The 24,538-nt window shown below is 41.6% G+C and overlaps 1 protein-coding gene across 8 annotated transcripts in view; it reads right to left on the bottom strand.

The window, feature by feature from the left end:
• Nucleotides 1-24,538, bottom strand: part of CHCHD6 (coiled-coil-helix-coiled-coil-helix domain containing 6) — a 109,600-nt gene that overhangs the window by 19,598 nt on the left and 65,464 nt on the right. For all 8 annotated transcript variants that reach the window (XR_014590892.1, XR_014590893.1, XR_014590894.1 and 5 more), the window contains one exon: nt 17,149-17,284. Coding sequence is in view for 2 of the 8 variants with exons in the window: in XM_083869392.1 (XP_083725518.1) it covers nt 17,149-17,284 (136 nt within the window). In the remaining 6 variants the exon portion in view is untranslated. The remainder of the gene's footprint in view (nt 1-17,148; nt 17,285-24,538) is intronic.

Here is a 24,538-nt window from a genome sequence, read left to right as displayed (position 1 = left end):
TTTTTTCGAAACTGTTCCCCACCATAGCAAAAGCAAGGTCACAGGAGCATTCTGGAATTGTTGTAGCAGTTTGTTTCCTTTGCCAAGAAATTCTTCCAGCATCAATGATTCCAGGAAACGGTGCAGACCAGCCAGTTCTGGTAGTTTTACTGCTGTTATCTAGGGCTCTCCCATATCCATAACCTTGCTCCGGCAAGAATGCGGTGTAAGTGATTTCTCAGGAAAAAAAAAATGGCCTGTAAAAAGCAGCTTTGCTATTCAAGAAGAGTCAAACGGGAAGAATTATGTCAGTCAGGATTGCAGTGTGTAAGCCATGGTGTACACAATGCTGCTCATCAGGACTGGTACACAGAGAGACATATCCAGGGGACCCACAACTCCAGCAGAGTCATCACCAGGGCAGGGAGGAGCTGAAAGAACACAGTCAGGGAAGGTTTATCTGCCATTTGGCTCAGCTGTCCCTGTAGGGAATGGATTCTCTTTCTCTACTAGCTATTTTAAAACAAGAAACCAAAAATTTTCAGCAAGTAGAGAAAAACTGACAACTGAATATGCAGCACTGTAGAGAAGAAATCAGCTGTACCATGCCAGCTCTTGTTTCCGTTCCTCACCCACTGCAAATGCACAACCTCTTCCACATAAACACCGTGCAAACTGTTAAAAGGACAGCAACTGAACACACCTCATCAGAGTCCAAAAACATGTATCCTTTGGCAAAAAACAGGCAGAATCAGAACAGAAGGCCAAATTTATCCACCCCAGCAGTCAACCCTTCTATCATTCACACGTATCATTTTACCAGTTTGCAACTCAAAAGCCTTAACTCTTACTTTTTTCCTTTTTATCTTTTTTTCTAAAGAAAGAAATTAGCATAAACACTGGGATCCTCCTGCAAGAAGACTTTTTCTCCAATTCAAAGCGTTTGTTTTTCCAGGGCAATTTGGGCATTGCTGAAGGTCTAAGATACAGATATAATACTGCATTCCTCCTCAGCCTTTGCTCTTCAGAGTAGAGCCTACTTCAGTCTACCCTGAACACAGTCAACATACTTCAGCTGACAACCATCTGGTATTGAGTCCTGATGCTGTCAGGTATCTCTTCCGATGGGTTAGACTGCTCCCTAGGCAAGGATACTAAAAGAAAACATGAAGAAGAAGAGCCTGCAGCCTCTCCCATACAACTTGCTGCAATCACCTTGAACCCTTAGCTACTAACACCAGGCCTGACCACTTTCAGGATCAGAAGTGTCCAACATGTTGCAGAAAGGAGTAGTTGTGTCTATGCCAAACCAAAGTAGCCTGTGCCACAGAAAGTAACACAGCTGACAGAAGGTTTTCAATAAAGGTCTTGATCTTCCTAAGAACCCAAAGGATCCTGTGACACATTTTTACAAGAGTCAGGGCCTTGGTATTTTGCCAGACTACATACATTTTGTCTAAACTGAAATTATGATTACAGCTTTAATTCAATATGCTCTCTTTCACTTCCGATCCTAATCTGCTGGCAGGAGCTGTTGGACCAGTAAGCACCTGCCTTTTTTTTGCCCTTTAAGTGACTTCATCACTGTGCTGCCTGAACAGATGCCAGCAGCTAGAGCTGCACAGCAAAATCATTTACGAAATTCACCAGCTGGGTACAAAACCTGCCTTAGCACAGCTCCTACTCCTACTGGGAAACCTGCAGATCCATCTCTGGTAGCTTGTCATGGCACTGGGTGTGGTAAGAACATAGAACTGGAATATCTCAGCTTGTCCCCTCAGTGTACCAGCATGATGACCAGTCATCAGTCTTTTACTTGCCCAGGGTTAAACAGCATCCTGCAAAGCTGGTGTATAGCTGGGTAATGTACTCTGGGGTCCTTCAGGGTTCAAAAGAGGGTAAAAACCTGACAGAATGAAAAGAACCCGAAGCAGAAAAAGAAGGTGTGAGGCTTGCAAAGCATCCACCCCTTTCTATCCTCCTTCCATGGGGTCTTTGATTCTCACCCATCTTTCCTGCAGTCAAAGTCCCCTGTGCCAAGCAGCTTTCATGTTCAGTGAGGAGTGCAGGAGGAGCAAGGAGATGCAGAGGATTACACTATGTCCTTATGAGCTTCCAGCACTCAGAACCCAAGGATTTCTTTTGCTCCTCTGATCAGCCATGTTCAGATGCATATTTAAAAATAAGACAGACACTGAACTCTGTCTTGCCCCTTGAGGGAATTGCAGCCTCCTCTTTCCAAACTGCCAGTTCAGTGCTGCAGGGAACAGGCAGCCTGGTGTCAGCTCCAATGTAGGTTTTGAAATGAAAGAAATGCAAACGAAGGGGACAGAAGAAAGGAGGGGAGGGAGGGAGAAGGTGCAGAGACACAGGAAAGGAGCAGGTCAAAAAATGAAGACAGAGGAGAAAGCAAAAATCTGAGCCCAGACTAGAAATAAGTGAGTAAAAGAGATGGAAAGAGGAGGAGAAAGAGGAGGTAGCAAATCCAGGCAATAGCATATCTCTAGCTTACTTGTTCATACTACAAGAAAAAAACCTACACATGACCAGAGCCGTTTATGCTAAGTGGTGAGGAGGAGATCAGTGAGCCACACATAAAATATATGTAAAATACCCACAGTCTGAGTTTTAATCATAGAACACCACAGAAGAGTTTTAGAACAATTTACCTTGCTTCTAGCTCAAACATTTGCTATGTACTCTCCTGAACTCATGGGGACCAACTCCAGTGCTAGTGTGGCACTGCAACAATCTGGAATTCAGCACACACAAAAAAATCAACCAAACCAAAAATACAATGGAGAAAATAACTTGGCAATGCTATACAGCATTTGATTGTGGTGTCAGTGAGACAAAATAGGGGTTCCTGAACCTTCATGTTTACACATCCTGCCCAAGAGGGTTGGCAATTGCTAGTATTTTTAAGCTTAAGAGAAGGATTCCAAGCAGCAACCTGAGAGAAACAGGTTTAAAAATCATAAAAACACATAATTGGTTGCTCGGAAAAAAACCCCAAACAGCTAATCAAGTGCATACCTAGATGTAAACTTGCAAATAAGAAATGCCAAGTCAGGAATCAGGAGGGCAAGTTCTTACAACTCTACAACCTGCACTTCCAGAAACTCATTGGAACTCCAGTGCTACTTGAGAAATTTGTGCCAAGATAAGAAACGCTTCCAACTGTTGATTCTGAAGCAATTATCTGGAAGAACACAGGCTCGCCTGAGGTAAAACACACACTATGGTGCAAACTTACCATCCTGCTGTCAGGATGGACCAGGTACCATGGTATGTGCAAGTCAAAATTGATGAAGGAAAGCACCAGCAGAGAGAGCAAAGCAAGAACCAGGGATCACAAGGAAGAGCAGGCAGGACCCAGATGAACAGCTACAGCCTTGAGGCTTGTGGAACACTTCAGAGCCACTGAAGAAATTCTCTTGCATACCTGGCTGCTGCTGCTGGGTCCAAACATCAGTTGGAACCAAACCTGCTGAGAAGATTAATAACTACAGATTAACACATAATCTTTATAACCTTTTATCCACATGACAGTGGACTAGACATCTGTGCTTTAGAAGACTCTTCTCAAGAGAAGATGCCTACTTCAGCCTTCAAGCATCACAACATTCCTGCTTTATATTGTCCCTTAAGGAAAGCTTTTCATAGCAGTATGAAAGCTTTTTGCACTGAACAGCTAGAAACAAAGTCAAAGCACAACCTGGCAGTTTTCTTGGCTGAACAGGGATGTCATTGAAGCTTCACAGGAAAAAAAGTCGGTGTTGACAAAAGTTTGAGACAGTGGTTCAAGAGTTGAAGGGAGTCAGAATTGAAATTTGCAGGATTTTCAAGAGAAATATTTTGAACTTTATCCTTCTGCTACAGCTGGCATCCAGCAATTATCTCCCTTATTTCTCTCCTTTAAATATTTTTCCCATAATACTTATCAAAGCCACCACCTTCTGAGCAGGAACAGTCAGGACTTGTCAGGTCTCCCCAGATGCTGAGATTAGCTAGCTCTTTTCTCCATGTGGAACTCCCAGATCCCACAACTTAGTGAGGCAAAGATTTAGACCTGGGATTCAAGAGGGAATTTCTGTTATTATAGCAGGTCTAGTTCCAGACACAGCCACTGTGAACCATGTGACAGGATACAAATCCTCTTCTGTATATTCCTTCTGTGTGATCTCCCTCTTCATTTCTTCACACTCCTCTTTTCTCTACAGTATTAGAGCACTTCATTAATTCAACACAATCAACAAGAGAGCATGAAGGTAGAGGCAACTCTCCGATTGGAACAGCTGGTTTTCTTGATAGCATCATGTCCTAAGAGAGGCAAGGAATCACAAGAAAAGAGACTGCTTATTCTCAACAGCAAACAACTCCAGACCAGAGAAGAAAGCACAACCCTGCTGACTGAGAAAAAGGCAGCAGTGGGATTTTGAATATATTTCACATTCCTTGATGGATCATGCTTGAAGATTTTGTGGGGAAGCAGAGCTCAGAGGAAACCACGCTTCAAAGCCTATCACTGTACTCAAGGGGCCTATGAAAACTTTATAAATATGAACCCCTGCTATCCTGTCCAAAGCACACCTGCAGACCTGCTGACACAACCAATTCCTCAATGGCCACACTCCACAACTAGTACACCTCGTTTCCATTAGGCTTTGGAATAAGCTCTTGCCAGCCATGCTGAAGTGGGCTTAATAACAGATGGACAAGGATGACCAGTAGGGACTGAAAAAAACCCAGTCAAAAGTCATTCACCCTGTGACTAACCTCTGAACAAGCTGTGACAGCACAGCCACACCACAATCAACAACCTCACTGAGCACCCATCAGTGAGCTGGGAGACTTTAGGCTTCAAAACTGTGTGTTTCATACACACGCAGTTGTCTGTCACATGAGCCCTTGGACATAGGACCACAACACTGCAAATTTTCCTCTTCCCTCATCTCAGTTGCTGTCCTGCCTCAACACACAGCAGCAAAAACAAGCTACTGAGGAGCTGACAACTGCCTGCTCATCAGCAGCACAAAGTGCTGAGGCCAGCAAGGATCTGCGGTTGCTCTGATCCCCAGAGCTCAAATTTTCCAAGCATGAAACATTTCCCTGAACAACACAAAAAGAGATGCAGGAAGCAAGACCAAAAGCTATCTTAAATCCACAAGCCCATTTCTTTTTCCAAGCTGCTCACACCTAATACTCTATCTTTTATATCACCCTAAAATAAGGGAACAGGCCTTAGAGGATCAAGTTATAAACTTTTTGGAAGCTTTCTCTTGTAACAAGGAGTTTGTTTCCATTTCTCAAAAGCAAAGAAGGAAATCAGTACTTAGACAAAAAAGGCATATTCCAAAGGACAATCTTCTTAGTTGCTGCAGTGCTATCCTTGTTGAGTCTCTGCAATGATGATGATCACACTGGTAGGCAGAAGTCAGCCCCTCAAACATTCAGGCAAGCCAGAGTCTTCAAGTGGAAATAGGTTATTCATGAGCAGCCACTTAGATTTCTCCAGATTCATGTCTCAAAGTTAAGTTCTTCTGTGACTAAACTCACGTGTAATAAAAAATGAGTCAATATCCTTCCCCCCTGCACAAGCACCACTGGGGTCCCTTCCCTCCACACCTAACTGCCTGTTTTCACAAGGTATACAGGAACTTATTACTTCAGAGCCTTTGTGCTTCTGAGGAACATCACTGCAACTCACCAGCAGGTTTAGAGAAGCAGAGAGCAGGACACAAACCAGGCTCATGGATGCACAACATGGTTTTGTGAGTCCCACTGCTTTAAGCAGAGTAAAGCTCCAGACATGGCTTGGGGAGAGCCCCGCATCCAGGAGGAGTGCTGGCACACTGAATCCAGGACAGTGTCACTCATGTCACCTGAGCAGGCTCTGCCATGGTCTACATGTTCTGCTCTGTATATGGCAAAGCTCCTGACCTACCAACATCTGTTCAGTTTTTATACAAAGCAAGCCAAGGCTCTGCAAGGCAGTACAACATCTTTGTTGACATTTCAGTTCCTCAGAGAGAAGCTCTCCTTTGGCTTTGTGTCAGTCACCTTTGGCTGTGTCAGAAAAGAGTGCATAGCCTGTTCTCTCAAGCAAAGCCGTTCGCCTGTGCAAAGGTTCCCAGCAAACAGACAGAGGCAGAAGCTGGAGAAAGGAGACCTGGGATCACTGCACACAATCTCACCTTTTATTATTTAGCCACATTTACCGAACACCACCTGGCTTTTAACCATCAAGTGCAAGAAGCCTGCTAATACACTCACCTGATTGGAGAGGCTTTCCTGAGTTTCAGGGGGTTCTATTGTAGCAAATGTCAAGGCTCAGCAAAACAAGAAAGCACTAAGAAGTGTCTCACACAGCCTGGGCTCTTTCCCAATCAGCACTCATCTGATACTGGATTAAATAAGGAACTTGAGAGCATTCTGTTGTCTCAAGTTCACAACATAGCTTTGTGTGCACACAAGCCACCCATCAGCAGCTGCAAGAACCAAGTATGACTTTCACTTTTAATGGCTTGAAAAACACTTGTTGTTTTTGAACCAAGTGGCAGCTGATGTGCCTCAAGACATTTGATAAAGACTGCAAAGAGGGAAATGCATTAGAACATTACATCCAGCCTACCTTCAGCAATGAACCTGCTTCTGCTCCAGAAGCCCATCTGGAGTCTATACAAGCTTTAGAGCTTTAAAGTTGCCTTTGCAAAACAATACAGTGACCACTGGTACCATACAAGCCCTCCAGAAAAATTTCTCTAGTGCACTCCAACTCTATCACAGTGCCTTCATCATGTCAGTTCAAGGTACACACAGCAAGGAACACTCCTAGCTGGATCACAGCCTCCAATACATTTTTCAGTGGCTGATGGCTTTTACAAGATTTGAGAAGATTTCCTGAGCCTCAGAATACTCCTAAATGCACTTAGGCTTGGTACCAAAAGATAAAATACAACCTTGATGTGCCACAGGAAGTTAAATAGTACTGACAACACCCCAGGGGCCTAGAAATACTACAGAGCTTGTTAAATGATGGTAATCCTAAGTAGGCCGCATTTAGCACTACTGAAGACAAAAGTTTCCAATAGTTCCTGCTGATATGGCCTGAGGGAAACTCTTGTGTTCAAAGTCATCAACTGGTACATACCTGAATCCATGAAGAGTCAGTGTCAGAGAGCCCAGAGGATCATTAGAAGTAACCATACAACTTCTCAGCACAGTATGTTTAGCTGCAGGCGGTGCCTCAAAATAAAGATACATTTCCTCCCTTCTTCCACTCATGAAAAGGAATCAGCAGAAATTCTCAAACATGGAATTAAAATGGCATTGATGGGATAAACTAACAAATAGTAATTCAGTTTCCTTTTCAAGTCCTTTGGTGAGATCAACAAGTCTCTATATCACATCCACAACCAGAAACCCTCCTATTTTGTCAAAGAAATTATTTTATAAAGCTATGAAGTATGTAACTGAAACACAGTGTACTACTTGCTCTACTGTCTCACAAAGATAAAAAACTCAGTTCTTTGGTATTTAGAAACTTGGGGATTTTTTTTTTAATCTTATGCCAATATACTACTCTATATTGCAAGACTTACTGTTCTATCAGCAAAAAGACTCTAATGTAAGAGTATTTTTTAAACAGCAGCTGAGCAGGGACCCATCACATACCTGGGCATTAATTGTCTGAGCTCTTACAGGCAGCCAGAGAAAACCCACGAATCAGTTCAGTCCTGTATCACTCTCCTACTTCCACAATAGTCAGGAGAGTGCTACAGAGGAAAAACTTCAAGAACAGAAAGGAGGTGCTTTTAATATAACATCTAAAGAAGAAAGGTGTGTCCTAGACAAAAACTGAACTGCTTCAGGAGCTGTGTCAGGGCACTGCATGGTACTAAAAAGAAAATAAACTCAAAACAACTGCAAGTCATGAGTGGGAAACATCCTTCAGAAAATAAGACAAATGTAAAAGTTTCACAGCAGTTCGGTCTGAATGCAAGAAGAAAAAAACATTGCAGCTGCTATCATCTCCGTAAATTTTAAGCTTGCTTTTTGTCCAATTATCTGATTTCCTGAGGACATATATTGTGAACAAAACTTCAAACAAGCAGAAAGAACATTTGAAGGTCCAGGAGTCTGTACATGTACAAGTAACTGTAAGGGAAGGTACCATCTCACACCTGGCAGAAGAACACTGCCACCTGACAAAGGCTTGCATGACGACCTGGGCATGTAGGTGCTCCCTTCAGTTTTTAAGACCGTGTCCATACTTTACAAGTCATTAGCACATTTAAAATCACCCTCATCAACAAACTCAAAAAGGAATCCAGGGGACAAGCAAATGAATAAAAACATCCTCTATTTTCATATGGAACACTTGAAAGATGTTGGGGTTGAAGTGCACACTCCACAGAGAAGAAACTCGAATAATTGATGTGTACGATTCAACCAGTTCAGGAGTTAAAAAAAAATAAATTATTATCTTCTTTCACCAATGTTAAATCCTGAGGATGGAACTAGGTACCTGTTGGGACACAAAAAATGCTGCCAGTGTAGTGGTGATTGTTGAGAGCTCCCAGTCCCCCAATAAAAGAACAGTGTAATAGTGTTTTATTAACAGCCTGAACCAAGGAACCCTGAGCTTTCTGTTCCACAGCTCAGAGAAGTAACCTAAGAGATGAGCTCCTCAGAAATATAAGCCAAGTCCTTGTCGGCAGCAAACATGGACTGATAAACCTAAGGGGAGAGAATGCAGAGGCAGATGGGCAGAGGTAATCAGAAATGACAGAAAGATGAGCAGGCAGAGGGCAAGCAGAGTCTTGAAGGACAGAGGTAGAAGAGCTGAAATTTTACAGCATACAGGTATTTTAAATGTTAAATCAACAGCTTTCCAATACCATTATTTTAAAAAATCATTTCCCCTAATATATGCAGGAATCCAGCTGCTTGCAAAATGTATTTAAACCCTACGTAAAATGCCTTATTAGACTAATTCAGAGCTGGAGGTTGGCTGATCCTGAAATCCATTTATTCAGGACAAACAGGCATTCAGCAGGGACAAGGAGCGAAGACACTGTCAAAATAATTTTGTCTGCATTTTTGCATGCACACTCCGGCTCAATACAGTAGTGCAGCACTTCTCCAGCTTCAGAAACAGGGCACAACAGACATTGCAGCACCATCCTAACTCAAGGCTTCACTTCCTGCTTCCCTCGCATTACAAAGGTAACAAACTTTAATTATAACAAGTCTTGTCTTTCTGGACAGCTTCTGTAACTGTAGAGGTCTTTAAGATCCTTTCACCAATGTTTAAAGGTCCCCAGTAAAGGCCTCCAACCAAAAAAGGTGTTATAACCAGAAGAATGTTTCTTCCCAGAGATGGAAGTATAAGCAGCAGAGCTAACTCTAATACTGCATTGAGATCACTGTCTTCAACACGTCTTGTTCCTGTATTTGAAGCACTGGTGTCCGGGAAGGTTTTTTTCAATTGGCTTGCAAAGGTTTAGCTAGGACTGAAATCTTTAAATTGTTTTGGAAGCATCACAAGTATGTCAGGAAATATCTCCAGACAAGGAAGCCTATTGGGCAGACAGACAGTGTCACAGAGGGGTGAAAATCACACACAATTACTGCAGGCATGATGCAGAAGGAAACTTTCCCTCAAAGTTTGGATTTTGTAACAGATGAATACTCCACAGCCTTGGACGAGGAGGCTCTGTGGAGAGAACAAACACTAGCAAGCAGCAGCAAGGCAGCTTCTGCAAATCTCCTCCTCCAGTGTGCCACAGTTCTGCAGAGAAAAGGATTGGCATCCCACTAATAGGAGGGCTCATCCATCATTCACTGCTTTCCAAGGAAGGGCTACTTGGAGAATTCTTGCTTGCTTGGGAGCAACTCTTCCAGTGGAATGGGACCATAATAACCACAATAATTACTACCCTGCATGTTGCCCACACAGACACATTCAGCTGAGCAGTGAAGGCTTTAAATCCCACTAGTCCTCAAAGTACTCAGCCCCAAAACCTGCAACAAAAATACCTGATGGATGGTGTGTGGAGACAGCAAACTGCACATAGCAGGAAACCACCCTGGGCAGGCTATGATCAACATGATAACAAAAAGCATAACAAATCTTTGGTTTCCCCAGTTTGTCATGAAGGCTTTGGCACCACTGATAAAATTTCCCTAGTTATAGCCAAGTCATCAGAGAATGGATCTAACAATAGTACGGAAGTTATGGAAGTCAGGGCTACTTTGGAACTTCCTGGGAGTCTGAAAGCACTTTACCCCTGACCTTGTGCTTCTAACCAGCAGTTGCTATCAACAGCAATTTTTGTGGATCTGTTTCAATCTAACTTCAGCAGCAAAACACATAGTTTAAAAATTGGAAATAAACTTCTTTCTGTCCAAGACTGCTTGGTCATCAGTCTCCTGGAATTAATCTGAGTAAGAATTTCGACTTCCCACTTGCCAAGAGTGCTACAAATCTTTTGTAAAAAAATCTGGCATTAAAACAGCCAGATGTATCACAACAGTCTCTCACCCTCAAGCAACTATTTTCCATACTAGATAAGCCTGACTGAATACAGGCTACAGTTCTCAGGAAAATGCTTCCTAACACACCATACAGAAAGCACAAAACTAAGGAAATGTTTGATCCATGTAATCCCACTAATTTAAGCCTAAAGAGAAATAATTCTTGAAAATAAAGAGAGAATAGCAAGAGTGAAATTTTGACACAAAAGTCTAACGAGACTTTTCAGATACACCCACTCAAAGACCTCATTAGAGTATCAGGTCAGCTAAGAGCTCATTCCTGACCAGCTAACTCTTATAAGTATTTTTTTTTGCAAAAAAACTTGAGACTGTTTTTAAACACTTTCAGGCAAACAAGGTTTTAAAACAGGAACTGTAGCAACACCACATCTTAGAAGTATCAAAATGCCAAATAGTTCAACTTCAGATATTGTAACGCCATACTGACTTCTTTCCCTCTTTTACAGCAGTGGCTTTCAAAATGATCTGTAAAACATACACATTTAGATTAACTGTACCTGTAAATATACCTGAAATCAGAACCATCAAGCAAGACATTAGACTCAAAAGCAATTATGCCTCACTGTAACAATGTCAAAACCCCCAAACAAACAAAAAGCAGGAAATAAAAAATAAATGCACAAGGATTGGGTGTTGAACTGTCAGAAAACAGTCTGTTTATGAGAAAAGAAATGCAGTCAGAAGTCCTCCTTCCAGATCAGGCAATGAATACAAGAATTTCAGAGGTAAAGATGATGTAGAATATGGACTAAGTATCACTGAAAGAGGAGACCTGAAGCACAGCCAAGCGAGTTTTAAACTTATTTCTGCTCATTTTCTTCAAAAATTACAAACTTGAGGAGGTTTGTGTTTTACAATGACTATGAAGAGCAGACAGAGAAAAGAATTTGTTTGTGTGGGTTAATAAGTGCTCACAACACACCAGGCTCTTGGGAACATCAGAGCTTCATGAAGTGCTGAGACACAGAGTAAATAAAGAACTATGCCTCCAGTTTCATAAATACCAGGTACATGCAGCAGACATTTCCATTTTAAGTAGGCCAGCATTTACTCTGGAACATGCCTCATATATTAAGATGGTGGTTTATGCCCTTTCAGGCAGCTCTGTATTTTTAGTTTATCCACCAGTGAACTCTTGAGGATATGAAGTGTTATGTATAGACTCAAGACTTGCCAGATCCTACAAATGCCGCCTTGAAAAATCAAAACAAGAACTGTTTCCACCCTTCATAATTAGAAGCAAAATATGGATCCTCTTCACCTTTGCAAATACCAGGTCAGGGTATGCCTGGGTACAGTTAATCCACTGCTCCTCTTTGTTTACAATTACACAAACATCAGCTGCCTGCAGCTCGCAGCTCTCCCCCAACTCCCTTGTGGGGACCATTTATTGAGCCATAAACTCCTCTGATAGTGTTATCACCACAGTATTTGCACAAATAAAGGTTGAAAGAGAGAAAGATTTTTTAAAAAAGATAATTTCCTTTATAGAGAAGGTAAGACAAACCCTTTACAGATATGTTTGCTTTAAGCAAGGACTGACTGACAGGTCAGCAGGACAGCCATAAACCTGGCTGAGGATGGCTGGGCACAGCATCCTTCAGACAGGAAACACACAGATTTATCTGAAACTACAAACCTGAATTCCAGAAAGCTCAAACTACCCTAAAAGCCTCTCAAGTTAGATATATTGCATTTCAAGCAGCACACCATGTGTTAGATCTCCTCAATGAGGCTTTAACAGCCAAGATCTACCTCTGCAGAATGCCAGGGGGAGGAGAAATCCTAGCATTTCTCAAATACAGATACAGATCTTGCTATACCTGTTCCAAACTTTCTTTCTCCAGTCACACACACTGACTGCTCTTCTCTATCCCAGTAAGTACACAACCAATCCATAAAACACTCTGAAATCCACCAGAATGGAAACAACACTTTAGCAAAAGTCTGATGATCCAGAATGATCAGATACCTGCAGTGCAGCCCATGGCATCCAACTCCATTTCTTAGGTGGAGAGAGATCCAAATTGCAGAAAATAAAAGCTCTCAGCAGGCCACGCTTCAGCAGGATCAAGAGTGCTTGAGCAAAACTGCTCCATCAGGATGGGACACCGTAGAAACACCTGCAGCATCCTCTCAGCAATCTAAGGCCCTGCCCACAGATTAGAGGCAAACTTCTAGCAGAGTTGTAATGCTTTGCTTTGTGTGCCAAAAGGGAACTGGGCTTTCACAGAGATCACGTGGAAATGTAAACGCAATAAATTGACCACATTCCTTTTTATTATAGTCAAGGGCAAAGCAGAATACATACGACTTAAGGTTGTGTTAAAAGTCTCGCCTTCACTGGAATTCAGTCAATCAGTATTTAGCAAGGGCTTGTTTGCACACAGCAGAGTGACTCACAGCAAATGTGTGTGAATTTTTCCTGCACTTTCATTACAAACTCTGAATGTTCATATACAGAAAAGCTCACCAGTTTATTGCATTGTCATTTCCTTACACAGACAAGCCCATAGGCTCTGACAGAAGTAGGTTTACCTTTGTCTGTTATGAATAGCAGATCTGTGAGAAGCTGGACACTAAACGGGGAGGAAGAGTGGAGGATTATGAATGGCTCCTAGCTCAATGTATACAGCTCCTATTGACAAGGGAATACATATCTGAGTACATGGCTCCTGATAGCTTGCTTTGGGCAGGAGTTGACACACAAAAATCTCACCTTAGTCGTTCTGTGAAAGACAGGCACCTAGAGACAGTAAGGAAACCCCTGGAAAGAAGGGATCCATGCTCTTCCCTAACAGACATTTTTCTGCACACAGTTGCAGGAAGCAAGTTCTGTTTGAAATCTCAAATCACATTAATATATGGTCACCAGAGGCCTCATTTTCCAAGCAGCAGCTGGTTGGAGATTCCCTGGTATAACCACCAATTATGTAACAAAGTAACCAACTAAAACTCACCTTCAATTCAGACTTGCCTAGTGGTGTGAACAGAACACAAGGGCAGCAGAATGGGTCACAAATCCTCTGAAAAGCTTCCATGTGAGTGCATATTTGCATGGAGGAGGGAAGCAATTCACTAACAGGACTCACACTTTTAAAAACAAAATAATTTCTTTTCCCCTTCCACCTTGACACAAACTAAGAAATTACCACTGCCCATTCTTTTTCCTTCCACACCCCCTTCTCACTGGCACAGATAAAACCTTGGGGAAACAGCAGCAGCAATTTTCAATTCTCATTATCTAACGGCAGCAGTAGTTCGTGGTGAAACTTGTAGTCAATAAACTACAGGCAATTTTGAAAGACACAATGGGAACTGCCCCTCCTACAGCTGTCCCATTATCCCAGCTTTTATTAGATTTAAAGCCAGCGATTTTTATGCTGTAGCTCAAGTTCTGCAGAGCCATGGAAACAGACCACCAGAAAAGATAAAACACTCTAAATTAAACAGGAGCTATCACAGTAACACCCTCTAAAGTCAGATAAGCAAAGCATGGGATGCAGCAAGGAGCCCAGTACCTAAAGGGGCTGCTGCACCGCGTCAATGGTGGCATGACTAAAACTCAACATTCAGGATGGTAAAAATGGAAAAGCTCTTGAGCAGGTTAGGCAAGGTAAGTTGAAAACACACTGGCTACAAAGGCAGACAACTAGAGCAAGATTCTGCTCCAATAACCATGAGCATCCCAAAACAGGCACCAACTTTGCACTCTATGTGCCTACCAAGAGGCAGCGGGAAATAATCCTCTCTGGCTGGCGATTCAGCTGGCCTGTTTCAGAATCCTTTTTAGAATCAGACACATCATACTCTACATATGCCTATTTCTCTCTGTTGACTACAAGAGATGGCCCAATAGACAGAAAATATACAAAACAGGTAACAATAGCCATATCTCTGCCGTGCACCACAAAGTAACCTGTTCCAGGAAGAGGGGCTGTACAAGAAACCAGTAGAAAAATGTTAAAACTCATTGAATGATTATCTGATATATATTTGTTCATGGGGCAGAAATAACTGAGGGTGAATCTCAGTTCCTGTCTCAGAAATGTGCACAAAACAGGCAAAGGGAAATGGGTGTCCAAAGGAACGGTCTCAAACAAACACTGTAAGGGGGAAGAGGCAAAGAATAATTCTCATCCACTGCAAGCTGTAATTTTCAGTCTAGAAATCTAGAGCTTGGTTTCTCCAAGTCTAATGTATACCATGCCCTGGAGTCATTTTTACCAGCCATCAAAAGAAACTTGCAGAGAACCAGATGCTTCATTAAAGAATATTCAGCAAGCCTTATAAAATCTTTAGTAAAAAGCAGAAGAACAAATCACCACCATGCAAGTGAGCTGAAGTCACACATCCAGCTTTGATTACATTTCCTCCTGCACTGGAAAATAATTTGTGTTTTTTAAAAAAAGGTTAAAAGTACCTCAGAAATTAAGAGATTCTGGCCTTTCTTTCCCACATTCCTCCAACCTGAATTTCCTGAAAGAGGAATGTGTAAGACAAAGCCATAAGATGCTAATTTAAACTTAAAGGAAAAAAAATCAGCCTTAAAAGGGGAAGGGAGGAGGGACTTCTATTCCTACATGATAAAACAATAGCTTGTAATTGCTACATGTATCTCGGGAGTCACAAGAGTCAGTAAGAGCAGTGAGGCAAACTGACAGCACTTGAGCTGTCCTGGGACAAAAGAAAACTACAGAAGACATATTGCCGTACAAAAGTTGTATTTGAATTTGTACTTGCAAAATCCTCTAGTGCCTATCTCTAGCTGCAAGGTGTTAGTTACCTATTCCTTAGTCTCTCAAGCCCCTTCTTAAAACATAGCAAGATTTTCTGTCACATTGTCATCATCCATAACAAAATGTCCTATGCACTTCTCCTTCAATTAGTTTCTAATAATAGTGGGGAATAAAAATTCTGAAGTTTATTGAAGACTCTGGGAACAAAGACAACCAGACAACCCCCAGTTTTTGGTTTATAAAGAAAAGCTACCAAAACCTCCACCATATCCAAAAAAGATCCAAGTTATTAGGATCTTTCACTGCCCTCTGCTGTTACCAGTCATTTAGCTTCCAATTTACTCTTTAATAATATCGGGCTGGGGCTTGGGGCTGGCAGCATCCCAGCCCCTTTCTCAGGCAGGTTGGAGCCACAGCTTGCAAATATGCTGAAGTTTAATGCAATCTGTCTTCTTTGGTAATCACATTCCACCCGCACTGCATGCAATAAAGACGTATTGGTAAATGCATTTGCTAAAGATATACTCCACTGAAAAGGCTACAAGCCTGATTTAGAGGAGGCAAGGAGGATAACAGAGGCTGGGAATAGATGCACCAGTGCTCTGCACACAGTAACCAGGGGCACAGATTGTGCAGCAGCAGCACAGGCACCACTTTACTTTAAAGCTGAGGAAGAAAAAGAAACCACATGTTTTGGGAGCTGGGGACTTTAGAGATATCAGAGAAAAGCCCTTTCCCTGGCAGCTTTAACCTTGCTGATTTGCAGACATACAAAGACCTTCTTTGTAAACAGGAAGGAAAAAAATTCCACTAGGACTAGCAACAACATTTGGTCTAATATATCCTGACAATTTTCCCATCTCCTTCTGTCGGGCTTCTTCTGGGAGCTAGCTGGCAGCTTGTTTCATGTTATACTTAAATCAGGCATACAGCTTCCCCTCACAATGCTAATGCAGAGAAAGACTGCTTCCATGAAATATCCACCTCTCCCCCACCCTTTGCTTTAGTAATCCCATCAGAGAAGTCTCAATTTTCTATTGCCATCCTCTTTCCTACATCCACTTTACTATATTCTCAGCACCTTTTGAAGAATTTTCTACTGTCAAAAAAAAAAAAAAACACCCAAAAAACAAAACAGAAAAGTCTGCCCTTGAGGGACACTTGACCCACTGAATTCCCACATGGCCCAGGACCATACCCTAGTTTTAATGTCCAAATACTTCATTTTCTTTTCCCCTTCACTTGTTTCAATAGACAGAAATTCTTCCAAGGTACTAAGCAGCCACTGTCCTAAGGCATCAACAGAATCTACTGGGACTCTGCATCTCAGAAGGAAGAGCCATAAGGCCTCCTGGCCTCCCACACAAGATAAAGAGTTTTTAGGATTGTGGAATTTTCTTAACAGACAGCAGCTTTGCCCAGTACAGAACCTTTCCCCATGTAGCAATGAAAAGAAGCAAGACCTCAAACTGCTAAGTCTCTTAAAAGGAGATGTTTAGAGCCTGTTGAAAACATTGCAGACATCACCAAAATGGATTTACTTACTTTTTACAGTATACAATATCCAAGAAGGTAAGACTAGGGAAAATCACTGATAGACTTGGAAACCTGGGAACATTGGTTCTACTGTTTTGGTGGCAGCTTGGTACAAGAGGACCCACTGACAGGAATTAAATTGGAACATAACATAATGTGACTGGGAAATGTGAAATGAATGTGGGAAAATGGATCCCAAAGAAGATTTGTCTCCTATGAAGATTGCAATTTAACTAACAGATACCAAGCTCTCAAAAACACTTCTCAGAAGAAAACACCATACAAAACAAGACAGCAAAGCCAGCCAGTACGACATAGAAGCTTTTGTTACCTTCTGAGCTGCACTAACACAGCGCTGATATTCCTTCACCAGCTCTGAACAGTTGAGCACTTGACTTTTGTTTTCTCGGTAGCACTTCAGAATTTCAGACTGCAGGTTTGCACAGATAGGATCAGCATTCCTCCTCCTGCAGGGAAAACAAGAAAATGATGTGTGAAGAGGAGTTTTCAACCACTTACTACCACTTTGCCAGCAACACACATACTAATTTTATGCTGGAGTCATGTAGTCCTAATAGAGAAGCTGGTGGGAGCAGCAATCACCAAAGTGGGTCAAATGACCAACAGTGTCTTTCAGTTGGAAAATCCAGGGTACTTAGCAGAAAAAGGAACGTGATCCTTCTCAGCTGGTGTAGAAGGCTGCTTCACCCTTATGTAAAACATCATCTCTCTTCTGCAGTCAGGAGGGAAAAAAATCCCCAAATCCAAGAATTTCAATGATTTGCTCAACTCACACTGGAAATCTTTGGCAGAACTCAAGAATCCTGGCTGGGCCTGCACTACATCTGTAACAATCTGACAAAGAATTGAACAGACTTGTTGAATAAGCCACCTCGATCTATTGAATTCTCATCTATTCAAACACTACAAGAAATCCAGCATGGTTGGAAACACTGCAATTCTCCTAGTGACTAGAAAAAAAACCCGTAATAATAGCAAGACCAGATATCTGTTTCTTTGTATTTCTGCAGAAATTAGTACTCATACTCTGTAAATGGCATTGACAGCTACCCAAGAACAATTAAGGATGATGTTCTTTTACTCTAATGTGCATGTGTACATATGGTACATCATCAGCAACAGTACCAATAAAGGGGAAGGTCGTTGTAACAGAATCCCAGCAACAATGGCACAAACACAGTAATGACAGTGACATCAGCTGCATAGACAGGCAGACACAAATTACAGGCACTCGCAGCACCATGGCCCTGGTATATTTTACCAGAGAATAAGAGAACATACGCTTAGGTGTAGCAATCCTCAGATGTCATCTCCTGAACCATAAATCCATTTAATTCCTTGCATTTCCCACCCCAATATGCTTAGAGATCTGTGCCCAAATATCAAACACTCCTCTTCCTTCCAAAGCACCTGATGCTACAGGCAGGTATTAATGCCATGCTATGATGTATTCATTTTCACAGTAACAACAGGCTTTTAGCTAAAGGGCTTCATAGCAAGGCAGAGAGAGGGAAAATATGACCTATCCCTGGGCATGCCACAGTCTGTCAGGTGAAACAGATTTCAAAGAAACAGGAAATCTTAAACCACGATGTTCTGAAAGATTTTGGAGAGCTCAGATACGAGTTTCCAAATCACACACATCTGTGTAAGGTGCTCAGGAAAGAACTGGAAGGGCCAAAAAAAGAACAATTTTGTCCTTTTTGAATCAGCAACCTGGGTGCACTCTCACGATAATTTGGTTGAGATACACTCTCATTGATACTTCTTCAGTCCTCAGTCTTACTGCAAACATACTTGGACAGAGTAGGAATTTATCAGTATGACAGCCATACTCTGCAAAACTGAGATTTGGATCAGAAACTAACAAAGATACTATACAGAATTCTTTTTCTACCTCCTCACTAATCTTACAGCTTTTAGAAGAAACTTATTCCATGCACAGTCCCTAAAGGCTGGTGTTCATTTCTAATTTCTATGTTATATAGCAAATCACCTTTAAAGCCTCGAAAATCCATATTCTAAAAAAAAAAAAAAAATCTTCAAATTTTGGGATAGAAAAGAACCCAGAGAGAGCTTCAGAAACTCATAATGTTGGCATTTTGCTTTGTCACTAACTTTAATATCGCTCTAATCAAATCAGTGAGACTGTGGAAATGATACCAAACAATACCAGGTCAGGAAATACCACCAAATCCCTCAATTCATTGAAAAAGTTAAGACTTTTAAAATTAGTTTTTTTAAACTCAGTGATGTTAAACTGAAGGGCATTTTGTAATTTTCATACAGAAACCTGGAAGAGCTAAAAGGTACAGCACACCACAAACCAGTTTGTATTCATCTAAACTGAACAACATGCTACAAGTATCTCAGAAATATTTAAGGTTGTCACTGTCAACAGAGAGAGCTACAGGAATTGTGTTTTGCTTTATATCACTGTCCTTCCTATGGTATCAGTCTTTACTGCCTAGAATAAATATGAAGTTAGGACACACCTGTGAGCTCAGACAGTGCTGCAAAGTCTGTGGCCCTCTTCCGTAACAGGCCCCTTGGTGGTCAGCCCACAGGGATATTTAAAAGCCACACAGTGGTGAGCAAGAAGCCACAAAAAAGAGTATTATTGCCTAAAGCCTACCAGAGGCAGGGGATCAATCAGCACAGACTGGTATGCATTGCCCAGCAGGTATTTAAACCAGCATTCCTACACACCACTTCCCACAACACAGGGAGGATTTATTTGGTACTATGTACCTAAAATCATAACAAGATTATTGTCCTTTATTTCTTCAAAATAAAACCTCAAGCTGTGGTTATGCATCAATTGCACCAGCTTCCCTAAACAGATTTAGAGACGCTAATCAACAAACAGCCAAGTTGGTTTGGATAATTATCAATACAAATTACTGCAGAATCTGGGAGTACACAAGTTATCCATATCCAATGGATTAGTTCTGGTACCCATCTGGACTGGAAAAGGAAAGAGGTACCTGAAGTGGTCTGGTGAACAGTTGCCTGAGATGCTTTCCCCCCTGCACAGCAATTGCAATGCCTGCCCGGTCTGAATCAAGGGGGTGCCATTCTCCTGCTCACATTTAGTCTCAGCTTCAGGTTGCAACATTTCCACACAAGGGGAACTGCAGCCCTATACACATACAACAGCTGCACCTTACAGGTGTCTGGCTTTCCTTGTACATATCTGAGACAAAAAGGAATTAAACCAGCAGCATCCAACTACAGACACATCTGTAGAACACAATGACATTGTGGGTTGAGTTCCAAAGGAGGTGGACTTTCTTCAACTATCTCCCTTCACCCTCAGCCTAGCTCAAGGCCGTTGGCACTAACTAATCTTTAGAAAAATCCATCTTCCCGACATCTGACCACAGTGCTCCTGATGTGTCATTGAGGATTTTTACTATTATTTTTCATATGAGAGAGAAGGAAAACTGTGGAAAAGGGACGAGGTTTGTATATATAACTAGCAGAAGACTTGTAGGGCTTTGACTTTTCTTCTTAAGTGGGTCAAAGTTTTAAGCATATGTTAGCGCAAAATGAAGTAGACAGTTGGCCTCTGTCTAAAACAAAATACATTGCAACTGCTACAACTATTATCAAAACCAGGTGTAAGAGGCTCATTTAGAGCAGCTAGGAAAAAGGCAGGAGAGAAAGGCTGGGCTGGGAATTGATAGCACAATATCTGCAGATGAAAGTATTGAAGACAAGCTCTGACAATACCTTGGAAATAAATACATGCAGAACATACAGAATATGAAAGATTAAATCAATAACTCTCATCTGTTTAAAGGAGAAGGAGAAAGGATGACAAGTCAGAAAAAGGAAAAGATGGATTTACAAATAAAATTCATTAGCTGTGCCTCCCCAGTCACAGAGAGGAAAGAAACCTTTGCCTTGCCACTGTGCAGTGGGCAGGAAGGCTACATACACATGAAATCCATGATTCCAGAACTTCCTCTTTACCTCCTATGAAGAGCTTTAAATCAGTTCTCTGTCTGGAAAAGAAGGGAGAGGTATTCTTAAAATGAAACAAAGGGCATCCTTCTTTCTCTCTACTATCCCTTGAGTTAAGACAGAATGAGCACGATCTTGCTGCATTTTGACACCGAGAGTTACCAAATCCTTTCTATCACTGCGTATTCTCATTACTTTATTTAATAAATGAAATCTCATCAACTTATCCTTCTTCTATTATCACTGCTGACATCAATCTGATAATATTGGCTTGGCATGGAATTCTGCTATTATATGTCCTCTTGATATTTAATTTAAGAGAAACGTCTGCAGTGGGGTGAATATGTGAAGCAAGCTTTTTATTACTGGCAGCAGGAAGGACGCTGGGAGTGAATTAGACATTCATCTTAGTCAGGGCCAATCTAGTGGCTCAGAAGACGTTTTCTTCTTAACCCTCTCGTAACTGTTCAATAGCAGCAGGTAACAGCTGCTTCAGTCAATGACTGCATTCATTTGTCTTGGCAAATTCATTCCTACATGGATATAAACCCCATGAAGAAGTACAAAGCATCTGGGAGCTTAAAGCAAGGTTCTTTGAGGATTTCTATCCTAAGCACTACACTAGTAGAAAAACTGCTGATCTAAATGTCCATCAATTGATCAAGAAGCAACAGTTTCCAAAGACAAACACCCAAACCCACTGCAGAAAGCAATTAAGGCCATATCATCAGGATACAGACCCAGAGACAGAAGGCTTCAAACACAGCACTATGGCTACTACTTAGGTGCTGCTGACAGGTTCCCTTTTTGAAAGAATTATAGACTCAATATTGGAAAGCAAGGGAAAGCTGGAAGAGGTCTATATATTTGCTGTTCCTTCCATTCAGCTGAAGATCAGACTACCCAAGCAGAGACCCAACTTAAGTGCTTTAGGAATTGGCAGCTCTTTAGCCTAGTGCAAAATCAGTAACTCCACAGTGAGTAACACACCATCACTAGGCTTTACTGGGAAGAACAGCAATTCCAGATGGAGTTAAGTGCAAGATCTTCTTTTTATATTTTACTCTGGGAAACCATTCAAGCTGAACAAAAAACTCAAGACAGAGGCTGATGGTTTCTAAACTCAGACACTTTGATACTTCTGCTCAGAAACTGATAAACAGAGACACACAGGGTCCCTCATACAAGCCAACTTAAAAGTAGGCAGCTCCAGCACACAGCTGCAAGGAGCAACCTAGATGGGCCAGCAACCTGGAATTTCTCGTGGACTACAAAATCCAAGGACTGGATTAGCTGCTTTCTGCTCCATTATTTGACTAAGACCAGTGCCTGAACCAATTTGACCAAACCACATTAGTCACTACTGTCACTACAGCACAGCAATGAGATGCACGAGCAGCACTGCCAGTAAATCCCAGGGCACACAGCAGCAGCTTCTGCACAATGGGAAGGAATCAGATATGCCATATAGCTGCTTAGTATGTTTATATATCCAGGGTCCATTACACACGTTTCAGACTAAGCTCAGTGATGCTTTGGTCACATAAAAGTGGTGTGCTGCCAGGCTGCACTGTACATATATAAAAAACCCTATAGGTGGTTAACTGACCTGTAAAACTGCATCCTCCCTTGCGTAGCAGTTGGCTCTGATGGCTTCTCTAACATGTCAGAAAAATGACTCCAGACAGATGCAGTACACAGCACATAGAAAGGTTTCATTCTCTCTCATTATTACATCCTTGACATTTACAGCAGAAAATTAAACACAATTGAAGCATTTCATTCACATATAACAAACTCAGCACAGAACAAACAGCCAGGCAAGCTAACTTCCAGCACAGGCTGCAGGATGCTGCACTATCACAAAACAAACACTGTGTCCTTACTACAAGCTATGAGATTCCCTGATCCTGCACATCAGCTTCATAACATGGTTTGAATGGAACAGATAAGAGCTGTGTTGCAGCTACATGACAAAGGAAATAAGAGATGGAAGAAACTTAATAGATTATTCAAATGTCTACTAAAAAAATCAGTAATGTTTAGGCTACATAACCTAGCACAGTGTAAACAAACTGCATGTCTCATGAGGCTAAACTAATGTGATCAGGAAAGAAGTATTTCTGATCAGCCTCAAGTATTCAAAACATTGTTCATCGGGCTTTGCCACTGATCCAGGTGGAACAGTAAGTTTGCAGAAGTAACATATTGTTTGGAGCAAGAGGAGACAGACTAAAAGAAAAGGTGAAATCTCATGACAATTTTCAGAAGAACCAGAGTGCTACCTCCAAATTTCAGCTGAAGCCGCTGTATTCCTGTCTAAATCCTTCTCACATGCCTTGTCACACTGTCAGCAGCACACCTGCACACCTGCAGTATTTCCCCTCCCTCTTTCTTGACAGCTGCATTTCAATAACAGGTCATTCAACTCTATTTTTCCATACACTGTTCATGGAGTGCCTAATGAATGAATATTTTAAAGTACTGTGAGTTTCTGGGTGACTCTGTGATCCTACAAAATTTGTCACTCAAGTACTCCCCAATCTCAATTCCTGTTTTGACAGCTTGTTTGAAACTGCCACCCAGTTTCCCACTGGAGTTCATACACTCACTGCACCCTTGTTCTTCCCAGGATAAATACCTCCTTTCCTTCCAATCACAGATATGCAGAAGCTGTTCTGAAATCTTCTGTGCAAGTCATTAGATTTTATCACTGAGAACAAAAGTTACTACAAAAGTCCAAGTCTCAAGCATCAGCCACTTACTGTGTCACTGTACTGCAGAAACAGCCTGCCCCAACCACATTTCACTCACAAAAAACCCCAAACAAATTAAAAAATAACAACCCCCCCCCCGCTAAAACATACAGATTGATGTCAAAAGTGACTAAAATTTAGCAGTTTTCTGTAACAACCTCTAATTTCAGAAATCAACAACTTCTTCATTTCAGTCACAAAATTGATGCAAAGGGATTGTGTGACCCATGCAATACTGATTCCAGCTCTCCATCTGGACTTCCTCCAGCATATCACAAACTCCCTTGTCCTCCTACATGGTTTATCCTCACATACAAGTGGTCATTTCCTATTTCATCAATGGGTCATCCTGAAAGACTTAGACTTCTACTTCATTGTGTTTTGCCAAGTACAGATTCAAACAAATTTAACTGGCTTCCTTAGACCCCATAAGCTGCGGGCACTGGGGTTGTAGTGGTGGGCTGCGGGTCTCTGGGAGAGCAGAAGGGTAGCAATAAGCAAAAAACTGTACTAAACCATATAAAATAAAATTATACTTATCCTACTGAACCTGAAAATGCAATAACTAATCACCTCTATTAGCATTCTGCATGGCAGATGGCAAGTGGTTTAGAATAATGAGAGACATTTCCCCACAAGTGGAAAATTCCAATGTACATTTGGATGTAAATTCTTTACCGATTATGAAGGTAGAATACTGAGCCATGAGAAACTGTCAGTTTGGAAGATGAAAACTACTGCCTCTTCCTCCACTTGCCAAGAGATACAGAAGTTAACAAAACTGGATCTCCTGCCCACAAAGCCATGTATCATTTTTTCCCAAAGATGCCAAGCTACTAAAAGTTGACTAGCAAAGATGAAGAGCCTAAAGTTAGCAGCAAAACAGTCTCTGGAAGCCAAGCAGGAATGAGTCAGAATCTTGTTGCTGGAAGGAGTTCTCTGAATCAGAAAGGAAACTGGCTCAGCTCCCACAAG

Source organism: Zosterops lateralis, assembly GCF_965231275.1.
Source record: "Zosterops lateralis genome assembly, chromosome: 11".
Classification (NCBI taxonomy): Eukaryota; Metazoa; Chordata; class Aves; order Passeriformes; family Zosteropidae; genus Zosterops; species Zosterops lateralis.
Note: the sequence above shows the minus strand (reverse complement) of the source record. Positions and strands in the feature narration are given on the sequence as shown.